The sequence below is a fragment of the Xyrauchen texanus genome, chromosome 5 (genome assembly GCF_025860055.1).
Source record: "Xyrauchen texanus isolate HMW12.3.18 chromosome 5, RBS_HiC_50CHRs, whole genome shotgun sequence".
Classification (NCBI taxonomy): Eukaryota; Metazoa; Chordata; class Actinopteri; order Cypriniformes; family Catostomidae; genus Xyrauchen; species Xyrauchen texanus.
In genome coordinates, this window is record NC_068280.1 from 29,800,923 (window position 1) to 29,824,589 (window position 23,667).

The window sequence follows — 23,667 nt, forward strand, 5'->3', positions numbered from 1 at the left end:
GACTGGAGTCACTGCGCGCCACTCACATCCCCAGCAACCTCAATGTGATAGCGGATGCGCTGTCAAGGCAAAACTTGCCCGGCGGAGAGTGGAGGCTCCACCCCCAATCGGTCCAGCTGATTTGGGACAGGTTCGGCAAGGCCCAGGTAGACCTGTTTGCCTCCCAGGAAACCTCCCACTGTCCGCTCTGGTATGCCCTCACAGAGGCTCCCCTGGGGACAGATGCTCTGGGGCACAGCTGGCCTGCGGGGCGGCGCAACTACGCCTTTCCCCCAGTGAGCCTTCTTGCACAGGTGCTATGCAGGGTCAGGGAGGACAAGGAGCAAGTCACTCTGGTGGCCCCCTACTGGCCCAACCGGACGTGGTTTTCGGATCTCACGCTCCTCATGACAGCCCCTCCCTGGCGAATTCCCCTGAGGAAGGACCTTCTTTCTCAGGGACGGGGCACGCTCTGGCATCCGCATCCAGACCTCTGGAATCTCCACGTCTGGTCCCTGGACGGGACGCGGAGGATCTAGCCGGCCTACCTTCGGCCGTCATAGACACGATTAACCAAGCCAGAGCCCCTTCGACCAGGCATCTTTACGCCCTGAAGTGGCGTCTGTTCGCAGATTGGTGTTCTTCCGAGCCGAAGACCCGCAGAAGTCGCGCAGTTAGGTCAGTGCTCGTGTTTCTTCAGGAGAGGCTGGAGAGGAGGCTGTCCCCTCCACCCTCAAGGTGTATGTTGCGCTATCGCTGACCCACCACGACACGGTAGACAGCAAGTCTCTTGGTAAGCACGACTTAATTGTCAGGTTCCTAAAAGGTTCCCGGAGGATGACTCCCTCCCGGCCTAACCTGTTTCCCTCCTGGGATCTCTCGGTCATCCTTATGGGAATCCGGAGACCCCCCTTCGAGCCGCTTGACTCAGTTGGACTCAGGGCTCTCTCTCTCAAGACCGCCCTGCTGATCGCGCTCGCTTCCATCAAGAGGGTCGGGGACCTGCATGCGTTCTCTGTTAGCGACGCTTGCCTGGAGTTCGGTCCGGTGGACACTTTCGTGATCCTAAGACCGCGACCGGGCTACGTGCCCAAGGTTCCTATCACACCCTTCAGGGATCAGGTGGTGAACCTGCAAGCGCTGCCCCTGGAGGAGGCAGACCCAGCCCTTTCACTGCTGTGTTCAGTACGCGCCTTGGGGGACAGCAGAAAGGGAATGCTGTCTCCAAGCAGAGACTCGCCCACTGGGTTGTCGACGCCATTTCCCTGGCTTATCACACCCAGGCCATGCCCCCCCCTTTGCGGGTCCGAGCCCACTCCACCAGGAGTGTTGAGGTCGAGTGTGGCTAGGGGCACTGCCCTAGCAGACATTTGTAGAGCAGCGGGCTGGGCAACACCTAACACTTTTGCGAGATTCTACAATCTCCGAGTTGAGTCAGTATCGTCCCGTGTTCTCTCAGGTACCGAGCCCGTGAGAACTTCGGTGGCGCGTCCACGATCTGACCGGGTGAATCGCTTTCACCCAGCGCCCTTCCCCTAACCAGGGAAACAGTCGCCTTCTTTCCCAGGAGATCCCAGGTTTGGGACACTGGTTGACTCCTCCCTAGCCCTCGTGGGTCGCAGTTCTCTGCGGAGGAACTTCGCCGACCCAAACCACTGCGGGTACCACTAGCTACCCTGTACTGGTATAGGTGCCCCACAGGTAAGGCCTCCTGTTCGGACTCCCCCTGTGTGTAAAACCACGGTTCTGTCCCCTCACGAGAGTTGACTCCGTGTTTCACTTAGGCAGTTACAGCTGCCTCGGGTGCCGTGCTGTATGCTTCCCCCCTCTGCGAGGCTGGATCTACCACCGCACTACTGTTCCGCATAAGACCTAAGTATAGGCCATGCGATGTATTTGCCACTCAAAATTTGCCTCCCCTCCCGGGTAGGTGTGGCCTCCGCAGGGTCTTCTCCGCCCTAATAAGGGCTAAGACCCCCTTCCCTCAATGCGTGTAAGGGCCCCAGCCGTAGTTGCTCTATGCGAGAAACATAGAGAGAAAAGAGGCCCAGCCAGGCTGGCCCGTTCCCATGTTGGCGGCCGTCACCTTGTTCCCCCCTCCAGGGTAACGATAAGGAATCCTGATGGCTTAAATGGGGCATTGGGGAAGGGTACGTGCAGCCTGATACAGTTGGTCGTTCTGCACGTAGGAATACCTGCTCGCTCCTGTATCAGCGGATCACGTACACGGCTCAGCGCATGGCTCTTTTTAAGTGGACCCCTAGTGTCGCTTCTCTGACACAAGGTGGAGAGAGCGACAGAAGGGGAACGTCTAGGTTACGTATGTAACCTCCGTTCCCCGATGGAGGGAACGAGACGTTGTGTCTCCCCTGCCACGTCGCTGAGCTGAGCCCCTGTTGTGGCTGGACCATTTCCGGCTCCTCAGAAAAATCCTGAATGAACTCCCGTATTTGCGCCGCTTAAATACCCGTATGTCCGGGGGCGGGACATGCAAATACTGGTTGCCAACTCTCATTGGCCTTTTTTCATAGTTCAGAGGTGAATATCGGCGCTCAAGAGAGACCCCTAGTGTCGCTTCTCTGACACAACGTCTCGTTCCCTCCATCGGGGAACGGAGGTTACATACGTAACCTAGACGTTATGTTGCATGATAGGTTGCTAATTTTATTGATGTTGGTGAACTATCATTAAGTAGTTTCCCCTACTATTTTTAACACATAAAGCCATGCACACATAAATTCAACCTGACTCTCCAACTAAATCAAGTTAATCACCTAAATCACCTTTCCAAACATTTTATGCCTTAGCTAGCAAAAGCTATTTTTGAAGGTGATCTGTTTTACAAACAAGACCGCTAATGCCTGTAAATCTGTCTAATTTTGGTCCTGTTTTACATATTGTGAAACTGCTTCCTTATAAACACTGTATTAATGTTTAATGCTTGATGGCTTGACTTGTACAGTTTTTGTTAGTGCTTGTGGATAACTATTAATCTATCCCTGAGCAACAAGTTAAAGCAAGCAATTTGTGCTGTATATAATATTGTGGATATGTAAGCATGCATGTATAATACATCTTCCAAGTGTTTGATCAGAGTTTGGGTTGATTGGTTTATGTTTTGGGAATGTTCTGTATCCAGAGTATATGCAGAGGTGAATGCAGCTTGACATTAGTTTACTGTATGACTTAAAATTTGACAGCAAATTTTTAATCAGCTATGACCTAATCTGCAGGAGTGGCATCTGATCTCACATTTAGAGGACTGACATCTGTGCCTTTGCATCATCTGAGGCCTCTCTCAAACTTTTTACAGTCAATATTATCACCATGACTGTACAGTACATTCTCCCACTTATTACATGGCTTCCTACCAACTAAGAAGTAAATAATTTTATTATGTGAGGAGAAAGAGACCACAGAGTGACATGGTTAGACATGAAACTAGCACACCTGTGTAGTAAATCCGTTGTTTGGGACAAACATAGCTCAATTATAAAGTTTAATAACTGTACAATAAAAATTTGCCCATTATTTACTGATCAGAATTAAGTATTCTAGAGAGCTGTGTAATAAAGTAGTGTAACACATTCTTGCATATAATATTTATGTTGTGGAAACAAGAAATTACTTTTAAAAGAGATCAAGGCTATAACCTTGAACATTGGGTGATTTTCGCCAAATGGTGAATATAGTTTGCACCCTTGGAAATTACTGTCAGTCGGTACAATATTTCAATCATGAAACAGTGGGCAAACATTGCATGTTTAGTTAGATACTTACTGAACTGCTTGCTGCTGCGTTGCACTGGAATATAAATAATCCACAAGGTTCCTGTTTAGCTTCTTAAATGTGACTCCCACCTGCATCGATTTGATTGGCTATTTCAAATGACATTGACGAGTGTTGTTAGACTACAGAGCATGCTAAAAAAAAAATACATGTTTTTAAACGATTATGTTATGCCTCCTACAACTTAATGACAATTAGACAATGGTGCATAATGGACTGCAGCAGAGCAGCAACAAGGATATCAGTTATTGGGGGGGACAATCTGGCCATATCTGATTATTGGGGGGGACTTGTCCCCCTCAATGTATATAGCAGTTATGGCCCTGCAAGAGATGTTTGGTTGTGTTGATTTTGTTAATAATTCATGTATCACTGTGTTGTACCTCAGAAATCTCTTGATTAACAATCTCTTAATCTTATAGTTTATCATTGAATTAATATAGATATTTTGATGAACAGGCTAACCTGTGTTTTTTGGAAGAACCTTTAAGACTGATTTCAGGTCAGTGTAAAAAAAATTTTTTCTCTCAGTACAAAGAGTGAAAATGTTGGCCTGCACAGATAGGCTTTAAACACAGAGATGCCTAGTCAGCACAAATGTATCCCATAGTCTGCTCATAATGCCTTCTATCTTGTCTAAACACAAATCTGTATTCACAAAATGCATGTTGTTTTCCCCTATTTCCTCCTGCTAAACAAAATTATTTTTTTCTCTCTAAAGCCCCGTTTACACATGCCAATAGCATCCCTCTTATGTGCTCCGATCTCAAGTTGTCACATAACGGGCAAGACAAATTGACATTCACACCTTATATTAACATGTGTCTCAAAGTCATTTTCTGTAAACATTTGTGATTGGATTTCACTGAAGGGACCTTCTCTGATTTCATGACTACATGCATCACTTACTGCAGTGTTTCACTGCATACTGATAAAGACACTACGTTAAAATATTCCAGTTGACCACAAAATGCATTCCATTTGTCTTAAAACTTTAATTAAAAAAAACATTTGTGTCCAACTCCACATCTAATTTAAAGAAAATAGCTATTAAAAGTTGAGCTGTAGCGGTTCAGATAAGATAATAATGACATATTATACATAATTCTTCAAATTGTGCCTTGCATTTATTTATAAGTATTTTAAAAGTATTCTTGTATTCTGAATATGTTACTTTTTTGTGATGTATTTGGAAAATACTTTTTAGAAAGAGTATTTTGTAATCAGCCCAAATTACTTTCTTAAAGTATTCCGCCCAACCCTGCACATCTGGGATGGGATGAGGGTGTCAGATTTTTGGGTGAACTATCCCTTTAAGAAATTTCCCATTCAAAAGTCTTGAATAAAGAAATGAACTTGAAAAATATGTAGAAAGTCATGTCCACTCACATGAGACTCCAGTCATAACCAGTAACTTTATAAATACCTTACTTATAAATGTTACTTTTTTTTTTTAACCTTGTTTTACAAGGTTAAAACCTTTAACCTTGTAAAACCCTATACTGCCCTATAATTAGACACTTTAAGTGAAATTAACCATGGCTCACTGTTAATACTGAATTTCTACAACTGCATTAGTAACTGAAAACTATTGCATTTGAATGATGGTACATCAATGCCCCAGGTGTCAGTGTAAGTCCAAGATGACTGCAATATTGACCAGCACAAAATAAACAAAACTTTCTAAGTGTACCTTTAACAATTAGTAATTGTAATATATATATATTTAACTCTGTCATTTAAGTATAAAGAAATATTGGTCACACTTTATTCTAGTGTCTGTGTTTTTATTTACAAAGTAATATTAATTTACTACTTGTACGTATGTTGGCAAAGACACATCAGCTCCCTTGGTCATTTCTTTCATTAACAGAAATCAGACTTGACATGTTCACATATTTACAACTGATTGGTGGGTGTCACGATTCCCTTGTTGTCTGCCCTGTGTTTCACTAGTCTTTGTCATAAAACTACACTTCCCATAATTCCCTGCCCTCATCATTGCAGTCATTCATTGTTCTCACCTGTGTCTCGTTTAATCATCACTATCCCTGTGTACTTAAGCCCCATTGTTTGTTCAGTCCCTGTCGGTTGTTGTTTGTGCATGTTATGGTAGTCTGTGTGTTTATATCCTGCCCGTTTTCTCCGTTGATGATTTTTCATGTTTATGTTGTGTTTTCCCCTCGTGGTTGTTTTGTTTGTTCCTGGTGTTTTATTTTAATTATCCTGTTCACCCTTTTGTTCATATCATTAAAGAACTGCAAGTAGATCCTCACTCCTCGTCTGCCTCCTTCTGCCAAACCTAACAGTGGGGTTTGATCCATCAAGTGGCTATATTATACTACAATAAACAAAAATTAATTTCAGGTTCCATTCAAATGCAAGTTATGTGTTTTTGTATGGTCCTAAAAATAGCCATAACCTGTTCAAAGAATGCTACAAAACAAGTATGGCTACAGTAATACATACTTCATAAGATATATCGGTAATCTTGTGTCTGTGTTATAAATATGGCATGTTACTAAAATAAATTACAAGTAATAACTATAACAATGTGTGTTTAGATGCAGCTGCACAAAACAGTTACAGTATATACAGTAGTCTCATAAGAATACAATACAATACAATACAATAAAGCAGTGAATGGTGGCTAGAACTTTGAAGGACAAAAAGCATATAAAGACAGCATTAAAGTAATCCAGATGACTCCAGTGGCTAAATCTATATCTTCAGAAGCAATATGATAGGTGTGAGTGAGAAACAGATCAATATTTAAGTCCTTTTTACTATAAATTCTCCTGCCCAGAAGGTGGCGATATGCACAAAGAATGCAAATCAGCAAAAACAAAATAAGAAGAATGTGAAAATGAAAAGTTAAAGTGGAGTTGGATAGTTAAAAATTTATTAAACATTGATCTGTTTCTCACCCAAATCTATCATATCGCTTCTGAAGACATGGATTTAAACACTGGAGTCGTATGTATTACTTTTATGCTGCCTTTAAATGCTTTTTGGACCTTCAAAGTTTTGGCCACCAGTCACTTGCATTGTATGGACCAACAACTTCATGTGAATGAACTCATACAACTGGTACAAATTCGCCATCTCGTACTATTGTGACGAATTCTCGGGAGTTTGGGTTGCTCTTTGCACTTATCTGAAACCAGCTTTGCCCCTTCTTGAAAGACATTTCACTGTGAAAGCTGGTCCTAGATCAACACAAAACAGCATAATCTTCCTGAAGCAGTAAAGGTGATTATGATGAACGGCTCACATTATTAAGCCGGACATCGTGCAGCAGTAGATAGGTAAAGTGTTTTATTGCTTTACACAGAGGGCTTTCATTTGGTTTGCTAATGTCAAGAGTATGAAAGAAATACTTCCTGATTGACCGCATTCCTGCAGAACACACATGCTGAAAAGAAGGACGTCACTTTTCCCGGGTGTTGTGCTTCTTCCCACACACATTTGAATCAAAAGGAGTGTAAGTCGCAGTATTTAGTGAGTGACTGTTTTCTGCATTGTACAAACATATGAATATGTTTGTACAATGTTTGATGCAAAACGTATCAGTCTTTTTGCTTAGCCAAATATGTTTTGTCATTTAAACCTACGTAAGCTTGTAAATACAGTGGCAGACTGATCAAAATAATCAAATTTAACCAGCTCAATTATTTCTTTCAATTTGTTTTTATTTAAGATCCTCATAACATTCAAAGATTTATCCCCACAACTTTTTTTTTGTTTTTTTTTTTTTAAGTTGTGTTGTTAATTGTGCATGAAATATTTTCCTTTCTCATATGGAAAACACATATGGTCTCTCACACAAACTAACGTACACTCACAGAAAAGGGCGTTGATTTGCCTTGAACATTGGGGGGCTGTTCACAGAGACAGAGAGAGCAGAAATTGGAGCCAGCAGGTGTGTCAAGGGACACTATGATAGATCAGTAGATGACTGCAACACAAAGACACACAAATATTATGTTGCTGAACCAGTGATTATGCCTTTGAGCTCACTTTCATGACTTGGGGAAATTTAAATATTCTCTATGAACGATTTGTGCTGTTGGGAGAAATATAATATTTGTATTTTATTATAGTGTTAAACCATGCTGGTCTTGTAACACAGGTTTTGTACTTTCATAAGCTTTAGTGTGAAATGTATTCAATCACACATTTACATACAACACCAATAGCTATCCAAATCAGGTGTGTGGAAGGTTATTGCCCAACATGTGTTAAAAAGGTAAAGGGAGTGCACACCTGAGAGAGCTGTTTGACTGCACTTGACTGGTGTGAATGCTAAGCATGCTTTCAAGTAAAACTAAACTGTGTGGTTTCAATTCCAAGCTTTCCCCTGGAGCTGTGCTTTTTAAAACAGGTTTATCAAGAATGTACCTCACAGCTTAACCTGTCAAACAGACATTGTCACTACTGCCAGTTGTCCCTTAGGACTTTTGTTGTCACTGAATGTAGCTATTGTTTTTTCTTATTGTAGCTAAAAAATTAAGGGAAATTAAACTAACTCTTTTCTGTTTTGCAGACCTCTCAGACAGGAATAAACCAGACCACATAAAAGTATGGTAAGATCTGTCCTCCTGTAACCATAGAATCTCTTTTTCACTCATCCTCACACACACCATATGACTCATCACGTCTGTTTCAAGCTTCATATAGTATAAAATAAAGATTAAAAAGTTTATCCTGCAATCAACTGTTAGAATTATTTCCTACATCTGACTGGATGCATTCAATAACTCAGTTGTAATTTAGTTTATTTGCTAATCGCCTGTAGCTTGAACCACTTGGTCATGTGTCCATTTGAAGTACTATTTAGACTCTATGAGTTGAAATGATAGAGGGAGAAAAGGAGATATGATTTGTCAATCATTAACCAGGCCTTGAAATTTTGAAATAAAATCTAGACCTCTCACAGTAAATACAAATTCTAAAAATACAGCTCATCAGGGTTCATCAGGTATGATTGTTCATTCTCATATAAACAGACCAATACACATAGAAAATGAATGCCTTTTTAGACTATATAATTGTCATAATTTAAAAAAAAAAATCACATAATTGTTAGCTATCACAACCTTTTATGATTTTAGACTGTGTGTTACATTTTCTTTAAAGCTGAAGTGTGTAATTTCTGCGCCACTACTGTCAGGAAAAGGATTGGAAAAATAACGATTCTTGGTTTTCTGAATATTCGGCTGTCTTCTTTTGCTGGACAAATCAAATAGTCCGGACCCAAACTCACACCATTGGTTGAGACAATGTTGCTGTATCTGGCTTGTGTGAATGCTCAAGCAAACAGAGCAGTGTTTTGATTGTGCCACAGAGCCACAATGTTTAGGGGAAATCAAATTATGACTAGCTTACTTGTACACTGAAAAAAAACTTTTTTATGACATAATATTGATTAAAGTGGATCAGTAAGTTTAACAAACATTTTAGTAAATGCAATAACTTTTACTTAGAAACAATATATAACTTTTCAAATTTTTATTTTTGAAACATGTTTTATTTTGGTACATTGAAACATGTACCACATGACATACTATATGAAATCCTCCCACAGGACACTTAATGCATGTTATATAAGCTATAAGACTTCATCACTCTGCATTACTGAATCAGAATCAGTTTTATTGCCAAGTATGCTCACAAATACAAGGAATTTGTCTCGGTGACAGGAGCTTCTAATGCACAGCAATACAAAAAACAATACAAAAACAGCAGCAAGACATATATAATAATAAAAAATAATTATGCACATACATACATACACACACAGACATAGATAGATACACACACACACACATACACATTCATAGTGCAATTCTAATGCAAATATGTTAGCTGTTATGTACAATGCAACATACAAATCTGTTATGTACAGTGCAATTTATTTATTTTCTAGAGGAATGAAATGGCAGAAGAGGTAGTTTTGTAGGATAAATATAAAAAAGACTAAACTGCGTATTGCACAAAATTATTGCTCAATGGGACAGTATTAGCTGTTCATGAGATGGATAGCCTGAGGGAAAAAAACTGTTCCTGGTGCACAGAGTTCTGAAGCATCGGCCAGAAGGCAACAGTTCAAAATGGTAATTGGCAGAGTGAATGGGGTCCAGAGTGATTTTTACGTCCTTTTTCCTCACTCTGGAAGTGTATAGTTCTTGAAGGGGGGACAGGGGGCAACCAATAATCCTCTCAGCAGTCCGAACAGTCCTTTGTAGTCTTCTGATATCTGATTTCATAGCTGAACCAAAGCAGACAGTTATTGAAGTGCAGAGGACAGACTCAATGACTGCCGAGTAGAACTGTATCAGCAGCGCCTGTGGCAGGTTGAACTTCCTCAGCTGGTGAAGGAAGTACAACCTCTGCTGGGCCTTTTTCACAATGGAGTCAATGTGTGTCTCCTGCTTCAGGAAAGGTAGAGCCCAGGAACCTGAATGACTCCACTGCTGCCACAGTGCTGTCTAGAATTGTGAGGGGGTCAGTGTTGGGGTGTTCCTCCTAAAGTCCACAATCATCTCCACCGTTTTGAGCATGTTCAGCTTAAGGTTGTTATGACTGCACCAGACAGCCTCCCTTCTGTATGCAGGCTCATCGTCATCTCGGATGAGACCGATGACAGTGGTGTCGTCTGCAAACTTCAGGAGATTGACAGAGGGGTCCTTGGTGATGCAGTCATTGGTGTAGAGGGAGAAGAGTAATGGGGAGAGCACAAATCCTTGGGGGGCACCAGTGCTGTTTGAACAGGTGTTGGAAGTGAATTTCCCCTGTCTCACAAGCTGCTGCCTGTCTGTCAGAAAGCTGGTGATCCACTGACAGATAGACATGGTAACAGAGAGTTGGTGTAACTTAGCACAGGATCAAAGACACGCTGGAGAGAGGCCATCTGACCCTGAAGCCTTCCTCGTCTTTTGTTTCCAAAAAACCTGGCACACATCTTCACAGATCTTAAGTGCAGGTTGAGTAGCAGGATGGTGGAAGAGGGGGGTTGCAGGAGGTGTTGGTGTTTGTGTGATGTGAAGGTCAGAGTGAGTGTGGGCTGTGAGATTGCTGCAGTTGAACACATTCAGGTCGTCAGCCATTTGTTGGTCCACCACAGGGTTGGTTATTGTTATTGAATGATAAGTCCTAGTAGGAATGCACATATCCTCACAGAAACTGATATATGATGTAACAGTATCTGTGAGCTCATCCAGGTCTGTGGCTGCAGCCTCAAAAACACTCAAATCATTTCCATAGAAGCAGGCTTGTAGTTCCCGCACTGCTTCATTGGTCCATCTCTGTACAGTCCTTACAACTGGCTTGGTTGATTTAAATTTCTACCTGTTGGTTGGAAGAAGTTCAACCAGGCATTGATCAGAGAGTCCCAAAGCTGCTCTAGGGATATGCATCCTTGTTGATAGTGACAAAAATTAGAGCAGGGAGAACTCAACATTAGGTACACTAAACATCATGACTGTAACAATCAACAGATTCTTTTTTTTATCATAAAGGGTTATTCTGAGTAGAAAATTAACTTAAGACTGCACAAAACAAGAAGTTACCAAATGTAACAACAAAATTAGCAATAGAAATTATGTTAATAAACTTGCAAACAGTGAAACCGTGCAAGCTCATTAAATATCCAAGCCCATGCATGCTGGGAACACCAACTTCGAGAAAATTAAATTTACTAGTGAAATTTATTAAAATTAGCAAGTATATATGAAAAGGTTTTCTACTTTTGGATTAATACAGGATGACACATTGTAAAAATAACAAACAATAATAAATAAAATGTACTTATAAGCTAGAGTATTAATTTTTGCATGTTTGAATGTAGAATTTACTTAATATTTTCAAATTCATGCTTAAATTAAATTATTCAGTGTAGAAAGCATCTTATCTGCTATATTTACAACATCACAAAATATATAAGAAACAAAACTGTGAAAGATCTGTAACATAAATCAACCCGTGACAGAACTGACTGATAGTTGTGCTTGCTTCTAGCCAAGTCAATGATTCCTCCACAGTTTACACAGTGGGATAGAGGGTATGAATCTAAAATGTCGGCTGGTTCTCATTTGAAGCTGTGCTAAAGCTGCTTTTGAGAGTCTGCTGGCATGCTAGCCTGACTCTCTCTCTCTCACTCTCTCTCTCTCTCTCTCTCTCTCTCTCTCTCTCACACACACACACACACACACACACACACACACACACACACACACTGCTCTCATGACACATCACTTCAGCTATGCAGAAAGCAGCAGTTTTAAAAGACTACACAGTCAGGAAGTGAATGCAAGTGTTGATCTTAAATGATCACAGTGCACATTTACCAGTGAACACTGAAGGTTTTAAAAGGGAGGAAGACATTTTCTATAATGGATTACTTCAAGACTTGATACGTTATATCTACTATTGTAAGGTATAAGGTCTATGACTTAATATTTTTGATGTCTCTGTAATTTCATGTTAAAGTTTTGTACAGTGATAATTTCCATAAAGTTTAAATGTAAATGTACTTTGTTACTCTGTTGTGTTAAATAAAGGCACTATAGTTTCTCTGGTAATTATTGTTCGATCCAGTTCACTGTGCCATTAAATTTGACTTGAGTAAGGTACAGTAAACTAGTTGTAAAGACAGAAAAGGGGATTATATTACAGTAAATTTGCACACAAATATTACTTCAATTAGGAATTCAGTGAAAGGTTTATAAAGTAATAACGCCCTAAAAGGTTTGGTCAGTGTGAAATAGCTATCTTTCTGAGTTGTATTTGAAGAGAGTTGTTGACCTTAAACAACCCAGAGAAAAATTGGGTACCCTCTGAGCATGGTGATAAAAAATATATGCATTGTTCATTTACTGTCTTTAACTGCAGAACACCATAGCATACCTTTTCTTTTCAAGTTGTGTAACTGAGTCATACCTAAATCACACCATTATTTTCTCACTATCTGGTGTTTTTTTCTGTTCATGTTTTTCAGTCAAGGACCCCTCTCCTCAATCAAAGCAACCTTAAAAAGAAGTGAGTAGGATGTAATGTAAATATATTATAATTTGATATGCCGAAATCTAGGTTTAGGTCACTCATATATAATGTAGATTGACAGGATGCATGATGAATGTCATGTTATAAACATTCTAAATGCTCAAATGTGTCCTAAAATGCTGATGTCACATGTTTCAGCATCTGCAAGAGCTTACTCCCCAACTGACCTCTCCAGAGAAAGAAGGTGAGCTCACTGAGCTAACATTTTTTAAATGTTATTTTGTGTGTTATTGTCACTTATATTTGTGGGAAATGTGATCCTTATTTAAAGAATCGGGATGTGTCACACATGTACAACTTTAAAAGTTGTGTTGACTGTTTTGGGGGGCATTGTGTGACCACCATGGTTCAGTGTTTTGGGGCAACGTGCCACCTGCTAGGCCACAACTTTGACAAAATACACTATTTGTCAATAACTAACTTTGATAATTAATAGTTTGTGTGTTTTTAACAAAATCTGGTAAAACATAAATGTTGAATTTTATCAGCAATTGTATTTTCATATACCTTATTATGGAACATTTAATGAATCTCACATGATCATACATTTTTGTGCTGGAGACACAGCACAGATGTTAGATGTTATTTCTGTGCAGAGACATAATAAATAGTCTTTTTGTGCCTAAAGATGATTTTCTGCCAATATCCCATAAAAATAATAATAAAAAAAACTTTTAATTTCCATTACTGCACAGTTTCTAACTGATTTAAGACCACAGATATTGTATGTGAAATTCATCTGTATTAATGAACATTAAAGAATACTGTTTGTGTTGTCAGGCATCCAGAGATTACCATCCTGTCAGCAGAGCCCCTAACTGCCACTTCCTGGTTTCCAGGGACATCTGGACATTTTTCCTCCTCAACATTCACAACACAACCAATCTGGAGTGAAGGCATTCTGACCTCTGCTCCGGTACATTGATTTATAGCACTATTTCCAGTTAAAAATTTGCCATTAACATACATTAAAGCAAGATGGGTGTGTGAATTATCTGTGTATTTAGCATGTCTTTCACTTTTTTAAGGGGTCCTATCACGAGGAATCAAAATTTCCTTGATGTTTTGAGACACATTTTTTTATTTTGCAACGAAAACATACTGTAAACTAAACATACTGGAACTCAAAACTTGCTCCCTAATAAAAAAACAAATATTTGAAACTAAGCTGCAAAAATGGCTTATTTTCTACTTCCACATCTGACTGACATCAGACAGATGAATACATTTCAACACTCGAATGTCTGACTGCCCAGATTTAGTCAACAACACTTATTTGTATTTTTTGTCCTGTCTATTGACAGTAAGGTAATATTGAGGGACTCTGATCCTTCAAAAAGAATCACAACCTTAACAGGGTCAGAGCCACATTGAAATGGGCATGGGTTCTTTTGTGCACGTCACAATGTAATGCAAACTTTGCAAAGTGGCTGTGATTGAAGAATGAGACAGTTTTTTATTTTTATTTTTTATTTGACCTTTATTTAACCAGGATAATCTCTCTGAGATTAGAAATCTCTTTCACAGGAGTGTCCTGGCCAAGAATGGACAGCAGTTACAGCCACAAGATTACAAATCAACAACAAATATAAAATTTCAACACTTAAAAACAATTGCACATCATTGAGTCTTCTTCAATGGACCGAATAATAGTTTTAAAATGTTCCATAGGCACCAGAGTTTGTAATTTCAATTTTGTTTGGAGTCGATTCCATTCAAATGGAGCTGTATACCTAAAAGCCCTTTTTCCGAGTTCAGTTCTTACAAGTGGAACAGAAAGGGTAAAACAATTTTCAGACCGGAGTGAATATCTCAAAATACTTTTCTTATGAATTAGGCAATCTAAATATGAAGGCAACAACCCCAGAATAGCCTTATAAATAAATAAGTAATGGTGCATTTTCCTTCTAATAGACAGAGAAGGCCAGGCTACTCTGTTATACAAAATACAACGATGAGTTAAATGTTTACAATCTGAAATAAATCTCAAAGCGCTATGATAGACGGCATCCAAAGAGGAGAGAAGATGAGAAGAAGCAAATTGATACACCACATCACCGTAATCAAGTACAGGCAAAAAAGTAGCAGAAACTAACCTCTTTCTTACATTAAATGAAAAACAAAACTTGTTTCTAAAATAAAACCCAAGCTTTATTTTTTATTTTTTATTTAGTTGAGTTATGTGAGAGCCAAAAGATAAAGTATCATCAATAATGATGCCAAGATATTTATACTCTTTTACTAACTCAATCACATTACCTTGTAAAGTCTGGAAATGAATAATATTGTCTACCACCTTTTTCGAATTTGAAAATAACAAAATTTTGGTTTTGTCAACATTCAGAGCAAGTTTTAGTGTATGAAGCCCTGATTGAATGACATCAAAAGCCACTTGAAGCTTAAGCAAGGCTTGCCATTTAGAAGGAGCACCACAATACATAACAGTGTCATCTGCATAGAAATGGAAGTTAGTATCTTGAATCCCATAATCCAGACTGTTTATGTAGATAGTAAATAAAAGAGGCCCCAACACAGATCCTTGAGGGACACCTTTTGCAATCTCCAGTAGTCGTGAAGTTTTTACCTGCAGCCTTAACACATTGAGTTCTATCAATTAGATAATTTTTAAACCAGAAAATAACATGATTTGATAAACCAACACTCTCTAGTCTATGCAGCAACATTTCATGATCAACTGTGTCGAAAGCCTTTGATAAATCAATAAAGAGGGAAGCGCAATAATCTCCTTTATCCATTGTTCCCACAATGTCATTTAAAACTTTTAAAGCGGCTGTTGTGGTACTATGTTTTTTACGAAACCCTGATTGATTATCAGATAGAACTTTATTTACATTCAAATAATGGGTCAACTGGTCACTAATAAAACGTTCTAAAATTTTTGATAGGACACAAAGCTTTCAAATTGGCCGATAATTATCTAGTATGGTGGGATCTCCCCCTTTTAATAATGGAACAACAAAAGCTGATTTCCAAATATCCGGAATAAAACCAGTATCTAGTGAAAGATTAAAAATATAAGTTAAAGGCGTCGAAATAATATCAGCTGCTAATTTCAGATAGATAGATTCCACACAATCAGGGCCTGGTGATTTATTTATATCGAGCAATTTAAGTGCTTTATGAACATCAAAACTCTTGATATGTTCAAAAGTGAACTCCTCCTTTTTAAAACTAGTCTCTGCACTAACAAAATCATAGTTTGAGCGCAAAGGATTTTGTGACTCCGATAAGGACCCAGAAGCAATAAAATGCTTGTTAAAACAATTAAGCATCTGCTCCTTATCAGATATGCTAGTAGAATCTATATTTATACATGAAGGCAGATCAGACGATTTTTTTGTTCCCTACTAAATACTTTATATTCTGCCAAAAATTCTTAGGATTCTTTAAATTTGTTGTAGTTTTTGCAATAAAATAATCAGCTTTAGCTTTCCTAATGGCGACTGTACATTTATTTCGAAGCTGTCTAAAACAAATCCAATCAGAATCTGTGTCAGATTGCCTAGCTTTTGCCCAAGCAGCATCCCTCTCACGTATAAGAACAGACAATCCTGAGGAAAACCAAGGGTTATCCCTCCCTTTCACTCTAAGTTTCTTAAACGGTGCATGCCTATTAAGAACCGATATAAAAGCATCATAAAAATATTGCCAGGCAAACTGAACATCAGGGATAAGGAAAATCCTATCCCAATCATAGAGAGCAAGGTCTTGGAGAAAACATTGCTCATTAAAATATTTCATACACCTTTTTACAATAATACGTGATTTCTGCTTAGGTAATTTTGTATCTCTAACTGTGGCAATGACACAATGATCACTAACATCATTTGCATATACAGAAGCCAATGAATATTTGTGTGGAACATTTGTAAGAATGAGATCAATTAATGTTGACTTTTTATAGTCCTTCAAATTTGGTCTAGTAGGTGTCTCAACTAGCTGAGAAAGGTTAAGAGTATCGCAAATTAATTTAAGCCCATCAGAGGCTGATTGCAACCAATTCACATTAAAATCACCCAGGAGAACAAGCTCCTTATAATTCAGTGAGGTCACTGTGTGCATCAGAGATGAGATGGCCTCGTTATTAGCTGAGGGAGCAACCAATTACTGTGAGATGTACGGATTTAGAAACAGTGAGGTTTAAAGCTACTAATTCATATTGTTTTACCACTGATTTAGAGATTAATAAGGTAGCTTCAAATCTATCCTTGACATAAATAGTTTTGAATTGTTACATTTATATGCACTTTTTAAATATACATTAAAAAAGTTAAACTTTACATGCACATGTGTAATAGCTTCCTTCTTTTTTAAGTTTATTTCAGTTTGAGGGATGCTGCAGTTTTGCAAATTGTTATTTATTTTTCTTTGGTATAGTGTAATATGCTATTATGCTGTTCAGATTGTATTCATTTTTAATGATTAGATTTATATGCACTTTGTTTATATACAATAAAAAGTTATACTTTAAATGCAAATGTTTAATAGCACTCTTTTTCATAACAAACCAATGCATTTTTAAATACATTGTGGTTAAGGTAGAGTATGATTTCATTTAATAATTTAATTAGAATTGTTCTAAACTATCGCAAACTGTTTGACTTGAAAAAATGCAAAACATATATTTTTTTAAAGAGCCGTTTGGGAGCCAAAAGAGGCTCATTTTGGTGAGCTTAGCCGAACAAGCCAGCTTACAGAAAAGAGCCGGAATGCCCATCACTAGTGGCCACTGAGAGTATGAAACTGTGATATATTGCTCACAATGTACAAGGAAGATTCGAACAGTATTAAGGCACATGTTTTTTAAAGGTGGTTGTATTAGAGTCATTTCAATTCACTGTGCTTATGGGCTGTATGTTTTCAGCAGATGTGCAGTGTAACCCATGTGTTTGCTTGGCTTGATGCTTGAGTTTTAGCTATTCCCTTTTCTCATGCTTTAGCTCCCACCATCCTATGAGCAGGTGATCAAGGAGAAGACCCAGGAGCAGGTTAGCACAACAACACCTCCTCCACGACGCTCTCACACAACCACTATTGCCACCCAAACAGACTTATTAGAGCAGAATGTCACACATCCAGATTCCAGCACGTACCTGCAGCTGGTCCAACAGCACAGATGCGGAGGTTAGTTCATAGTGACTACGTTTAGAGACCACAAATGTAAAACCATGAACTTTAACTCTGAATATGTGATTGTCTGTCTTTTGCAGTTTCAGTAAAGCAGCCAAAGAAACCACCTCGTCCATTACTGCCCTCTAAACCCAAACCCATCTTCCAAGAAACTGAAACCTTCTGCCGTCGCGAAGAGGACACAGTTACCATTCGCAGTGATTCCCACATCAATGAGCAAAACTGCTCGTCATTAACTCCTAACCCACATCAGCTAAACACCATATTAACTGACTTGTCTGTGGCCATTGTTGATCTGTCCCCAACTCCACACCCTGTACCTCTGCCTCGTTCCAAATCTAAACAGAGCCCAACCAATGATGCCAATGTGCAACCTCTAATTCCCCTACAACACAGCTGGGAGTTTTGTCCTGTAACTCCTCTGGGGAGTTCAAATGTCAATTCAGGAAAGCATCTGAAGGAACTCTTAGATGTCTTCAGCTCAGTGTTATTTGAGTAAACCTGTTGACATTCAAGGAGAGCAGACAGACCAAGGTGAAGAGAACCCTTCTGAGAACATGACCGCCCTACACAGTGACCGCAACATCCGTGCAAAAATCCAGGCCTTTGAAAGTCAATCTAGCGCAGAGAATGGTGAAACCCCCATGCCTTTTCCCCGTCCTCGAAAAGCTTACTCCAAACCGCCAGTGCTGGCACCAAAACCCTCCATTGCCACTCGGGGGGCCTCTTTCAAAAAACCCAAAGAGGAAGAGTTTCCAGCCTTTGACAACCATTTATATGAAGTTGTTGATATAGTCCCTACTCCTGCTCCAAGACCTCAGCTTTTCAGAAAACCATCCATAAACTCAAAGAAGGAGTTTGACTTTCAGCCCCCCTTAAGGAATGGCATCATTCCTCCATCAAGACCCTCATTGGTCAAAGTTAAGAGTGTAAGTTCCCAGGATGAGGAAGCAGGATTCAAAGGTCCCTCCATTCCACTCAAGCCCAGCAAAGACATGTTCAACCTCAACAATCACAACTCTACTGCATTGCTTCCAAACTCCACATCCACACAGTTTATGCAAAGCAATGAAAATGTGGATGCTGCTATCAGTAAGTGGCAATGTTTTGCCCGATTAAAATACAATGCTGAACCCATTTAACATATAATTCCTGTGGATGTAGTAACCGTATGTCTATCACTACTATAAATTGAGTAATGTATTTTAATGTATCCTTCACACAGACTTCTCTCCCACTACACCTGCCCGTCAAGGGGAATTCAGCCATACAGGACCAAACTCACAGGGAGTGACTAGGAGACCCACAGTCATCAGAGTCCCCAGTAAAACTGACAAATGTGAGTGTGACAGCCACCAAAAATTATTTTATCTGCTCTCATATGTGAGGGGCTTTTTAAAAGAGCTTACATGCTTTTAATGCAGGTTTTGGCACATTAGCACATTCATTGTGTAAGGGCAACCCTACTGGGGAACTACGGAATCCAGTAGAGTGGTGAAGTGGTGAATCTTTTCTGGCACATCTGGGTGAAACGTCTTAAACTATAAGGTTTAGTTTAGACTGAATCTGACTCTATTATTAATTTACTCTGTCTGCAATTCCCAAGACCTCGAATTTAGGTTTAGATTCCAATTGCCATCATTGTGTCGCTTAGAGTCTCACACCGGCCGTCATCACAGATCTCAACTCCCAAACTCGCCAGTTTTGGTTATTTGTCAGAGGTACAACTAGTCTTTTTTTTTTTGTAAGTCAAGTCATTTTTATTTGTATAGCTTTTATTAATCGTTTAAAAGCAGCTTCACCAAAAAATGTGCTGAAATGTCTGTAATGTCTTAAAGCTCTCATTTAGCAGTTTATTTGAAAATCATGCCTTAAAATTGTTTGTCTTTAGGCCCACAGTGAGCAAGCCAAAGGCGACTGTGGCAAGGAACCCAAAACTCCATAAGAAGTTAGTTCATGGAGAAAAAAACCTTAGGAGAAACAAGGCTTAGTTGGGGGAGCCAGTTCCCCTCTTCCTTTACAGCATGAATAGCAATAATAGTTAGCCATATGTAATACATGTCATCTATTAATTGAGTAAACTGAGTAGATTCTTGTTTTGAAACTAATGAATATTCACTGATCTGTAAGATTTATGGCTAATTGTCTTTGAAGTCCATCCTGAATTGACTGTGGAAATGCATGTAGTTTAGTGTACAGTAATTTATTGCCTATGTATTCCATTTTAAGAAAAGCGATTCAAGCTGTGGTCAGAGAAGAGTTACTCATTGTTCGATTGGATTGCGGTTGATAGCAGTTTATTCGCTGTGATGATGCAGGCAGTGGTCAGTGAGGTGAGCCTTGCAGTCCGGCTGGAAACCTGCGGCAGTTCATTAAAACTATTAGATAGGATGCTCCCACTTGCTTTTGTATTAAGTCGTAATTTTGTTTAGCCACCAATAGATCTGCATACACTTAACTGGAGTAACATCATCAGTAGTCAGAGGTAAGACTAATTCTATTTGGATTGGCCGACCAACTTTACCTTTACCCAAATAGTACCTTCGTTTATTAATCTGTAGTTTCCTATATACACTTACAGTAAGTTCTGCCCAATTTGGAATGCCCAATTCCCCAATGAGCTTGAAGTGACTCGCCTCAATCCAGGTGGCGGTGGACAAATATTAATAGCCTCGCGTTTGAGACGTTACCTTGAAGACTCATGTGGAGGCTTCACGCTATTTTCCACGGCATCCATGTACAACGCACCATGCACCCCACTGAGAGCGGACCACATTATAGTGACCACGAGGAGGTTAATCCATGTGACTCTACCCACCTTAGCAACCGGGCCAATTTGGTTGCTTAAGAGATATGGCTGGTGTCACTCTGCACACCCTAAATTTGAACTCGCGACTCCAGGGGTGGTAGTCAGCGTCTTTAATCGCTGAGATTCCCAGTCCCCCACCCTTACCGTAACTAAAATAACAGTTGTCAGAGATATGACTAATAGTACTTAAGTGGGTCATTCAACATTATGTTGTTCTTAATAGTCTTTTCATTTAGCCTCCACAGTATGATATGGCATAAAGTGGAACATTTAAAAATAATGTAAATTACAATAAGTTAAAGTACTTTTCCGGATTAAATACAATTTAAGTGGTTGGACCGCATCAAAATAATGCTGTTCCTTAGTTTGTAAACCTGTTTACAGTACTGTATGTACTGTACAATGGAAGCCTTGTAGGCAAGCTGGCCAGAGGTTTTAAAAGCAGAAATGTGAAGCTTGTACAATATTTTTGTTACATGAATTCTTCAGTAAATATTTTTCTTTAATTGTGCTTTTGAAGTAGGACATCTTATCTAAATGGGTTAACTTCTAGTTTTGCTGTACCGTTTACAATGTTGTTCCTCCTAGTGGAGTTTACTCCATGTATACAGTTTTGTACAGAAACACAATTCGCCTTCCTGTTATTGTTGTGTGATTATCAAGCGAGAGTAACTAAGTTTAGCTGGTCATGAGTTGAAATATTGCATGGAACTTTGCTCGGACAGGCTTGGTAAGTGATTCTGTCACATCAGTCTCATGTGTCATGCCAACACGTGTTATTGTTATACTTTTAAAACAATATTATTTGAGGTGCTGCCAGCTTGCCTGCTTGGCTTCAATTGTAAAGGTACTATTGTAAGTGCATTTATGTCTGTGGTATTTCAATAAAGTCAAAAAGAATTGTCAGTATTCAGAGTAATTAACCTTAAATGTTCACAATACCTTGTAGTAATGTAAACAAACCAACAAAAAACATACAAATATGCTGTATTGTTGGCATTGTCAATGAATGGAACTCTGATTTTCAGACTCTGAAGAGATGGCAGATGATCCTCCTCCTTTACCTGTGCAGAAAGCTGTGGGTGCCCCCCCCACACCTGCCAAACCCTTTCACAAAGTAAGGCTTTATACATCTAAAATGTATAAATATGGGGTAAATATCTAAAATATCTTGTTTTTCAGTCTGTCATTCGTTGGCTTGAGACGATGACAATCACTTTTTAAGAAAAACCCATATGAACAATGAAATATATGTGAAAATATGATTACACTAAAATAAATAAATAAACAGTCTACCTTGTTAGTTGTTCCAAATTTGATTGTGTGGTCACATACGGGGGCGGCACGGTGGCTTAGTGGGTCGCACTGTCAGCAAGAAGGTTTCTAAAGGTGCTCCGGTTTTCCCCACTGTCCAAAGACTTGCAGGTCTCAAGTGAATTGAAGATTTTAAATTGCCCGTAGGTGTAAGTGAGAGTGTGAATGTGTTTGTCTTTGTGTCTTAGACCTGAGATGGACCCTACATAGGACAAGCGGCTATAGAAAATTTATAGCCGGTCACATGCGATGTGACACTGAAACTATTGTGAAACCATGTGCCATATTCATTTACTGTGTTCTATTATTTATTCTTTATATGTATTATTATGTAATGTACAAATTAAATTTTACAAATGTTACATTAACAATTTTATAATTTGACAAAACACAGGTTACCATTGAATTTTGAGAACAGTTAGTCTGACAATGTTGCTGTTTCTTTTACAGGACTCCTTCAGGCTTTCATCTGATATGTCTCTTCCACCACGGTAAATTAATCCAGTTTTTTTTCCCACAGCTATTCCAGTATCGATTTCTCAGTTATATTGTGAAACACCTCTGGTGCTGCCCATTCAATTTTGTTATTAATTTAGGCCCAGTGGAGGAAAGGTCCTGCCTCCTCGCCCACCACCAGCCAAAACAGGACCAGGAAGACCCACTCCTCCGCAGAAAGATGGCTCTCAGCGCCGCCCTTCTGCTCAAAGAGCTCCACAAGAGGTATCAACAAAACCACAACAATCTCAGTGGCAGCAACAAAGCCGTAGAGCTTCAAAAAAAGGACCTGCCCTACCACCAAGACCTAACCCTGGACATCGTCTTTACAACAAATACACAGTGAGATGTTATTTCATTTTACTTGCATGGATATCTAATATTTTTTGTTCTTTCTGATTCCAAACTTTGAATTTTTTTTTCAAAATCAAATCGTTTTATTGTCACTCAACCATATACACAAGTGCAACAGTGGTTGAAAGTCTTGGGTGCAGTTCCAAGCAACATAGCAGTCATGAAAATCTTCAATAAACTTATGTATCTAATTTACACATAACACAATTTGCACATCTTGTTTATACAGCACACTATACAATATACACCTAATAATATACAGTATACACATAAAGGTACACTGTATACAATAAAAATACACAGTACCCCCCCCCCCCACCTCCAGACATTCAGGCTGTCGGTTGATAGTCATTTGCCAGTGTGATATTAAGAGAAAGTATGAAATGTGAGTCCAGTCTGAGACTCTGTGTGGACGGACCATGTGAGTTCCTCAGTTATGTGGACACTCAGGAACTTGAAGCTTCTGACCCTCTCCACCAGTGCTCAATTGATGGTGATGGGGCTGTGTTTTCTGTCTTTTCTCCTCAAGTCCACCACAAGCTCCATGGTTTTGCTGACATTGAGGGAGAGGTTGTTCTTCTGGCACCAGCATGTCAGAGTGTGCACCTCCTCTCTGTAGGCTGTTTCATCATTGTGTAGCTTATTTAGGGGTTTCCATGAAAGTTCGCTAACTGGTTAATTCATGGCGGTGTTGTGTTATGCTATTAGCTTAA

General features: G+C 39.4%; 1 protein-coding gene across 1 annotated transcript in view; it reads left to right on the plus strand.

Moving 5' to 3' along the window:
• The first annotated feature begins 3,658 nt into the window (after nucleotides 1-3,658).
• sh3d19 (SH3 domain containing 19) overlaps nucleotides 3,659-23,667 on the plus strand; it is a 56,837-nt gene continuing 36,828 nt past the window's right edge. Inside the window, 12 exon segments of the mRNA XM_052126319.1 lie at nucleotides 3,659-3,700; nucleotides 8,248-8,354; nucleotides 12,767-12,807; nucleotides 12,970-13,015; nucleotides 13,612-13,747; nucleotides 17,793-17,976; nucleotides 18,063-18,462; nucleotides 18,464-19,074; nucleotides 19,208-19,321; nucleotides 21,820-21,908; nucleotides 22,556-22,596; nucleotides 22,702-22,942. Coding sequence (XP_051982279.1) covers nucleotides 3,659-3,700; nucleotides 8,248-8,354; nucleotides 12,767-12,807; nucleotides 12,970-13,015; nucleotides 13,612-13,747; nucleotides 17,793-17,976; nucleotides 18,063-18,462; nucleotides 18,464-19,074; nucleotides 19,208-19,321; nucleotides 21,820-21,908; nucleotides 22,556-22,596; nucleotides 22,702-22,942 — 2,052 coding nt within the window.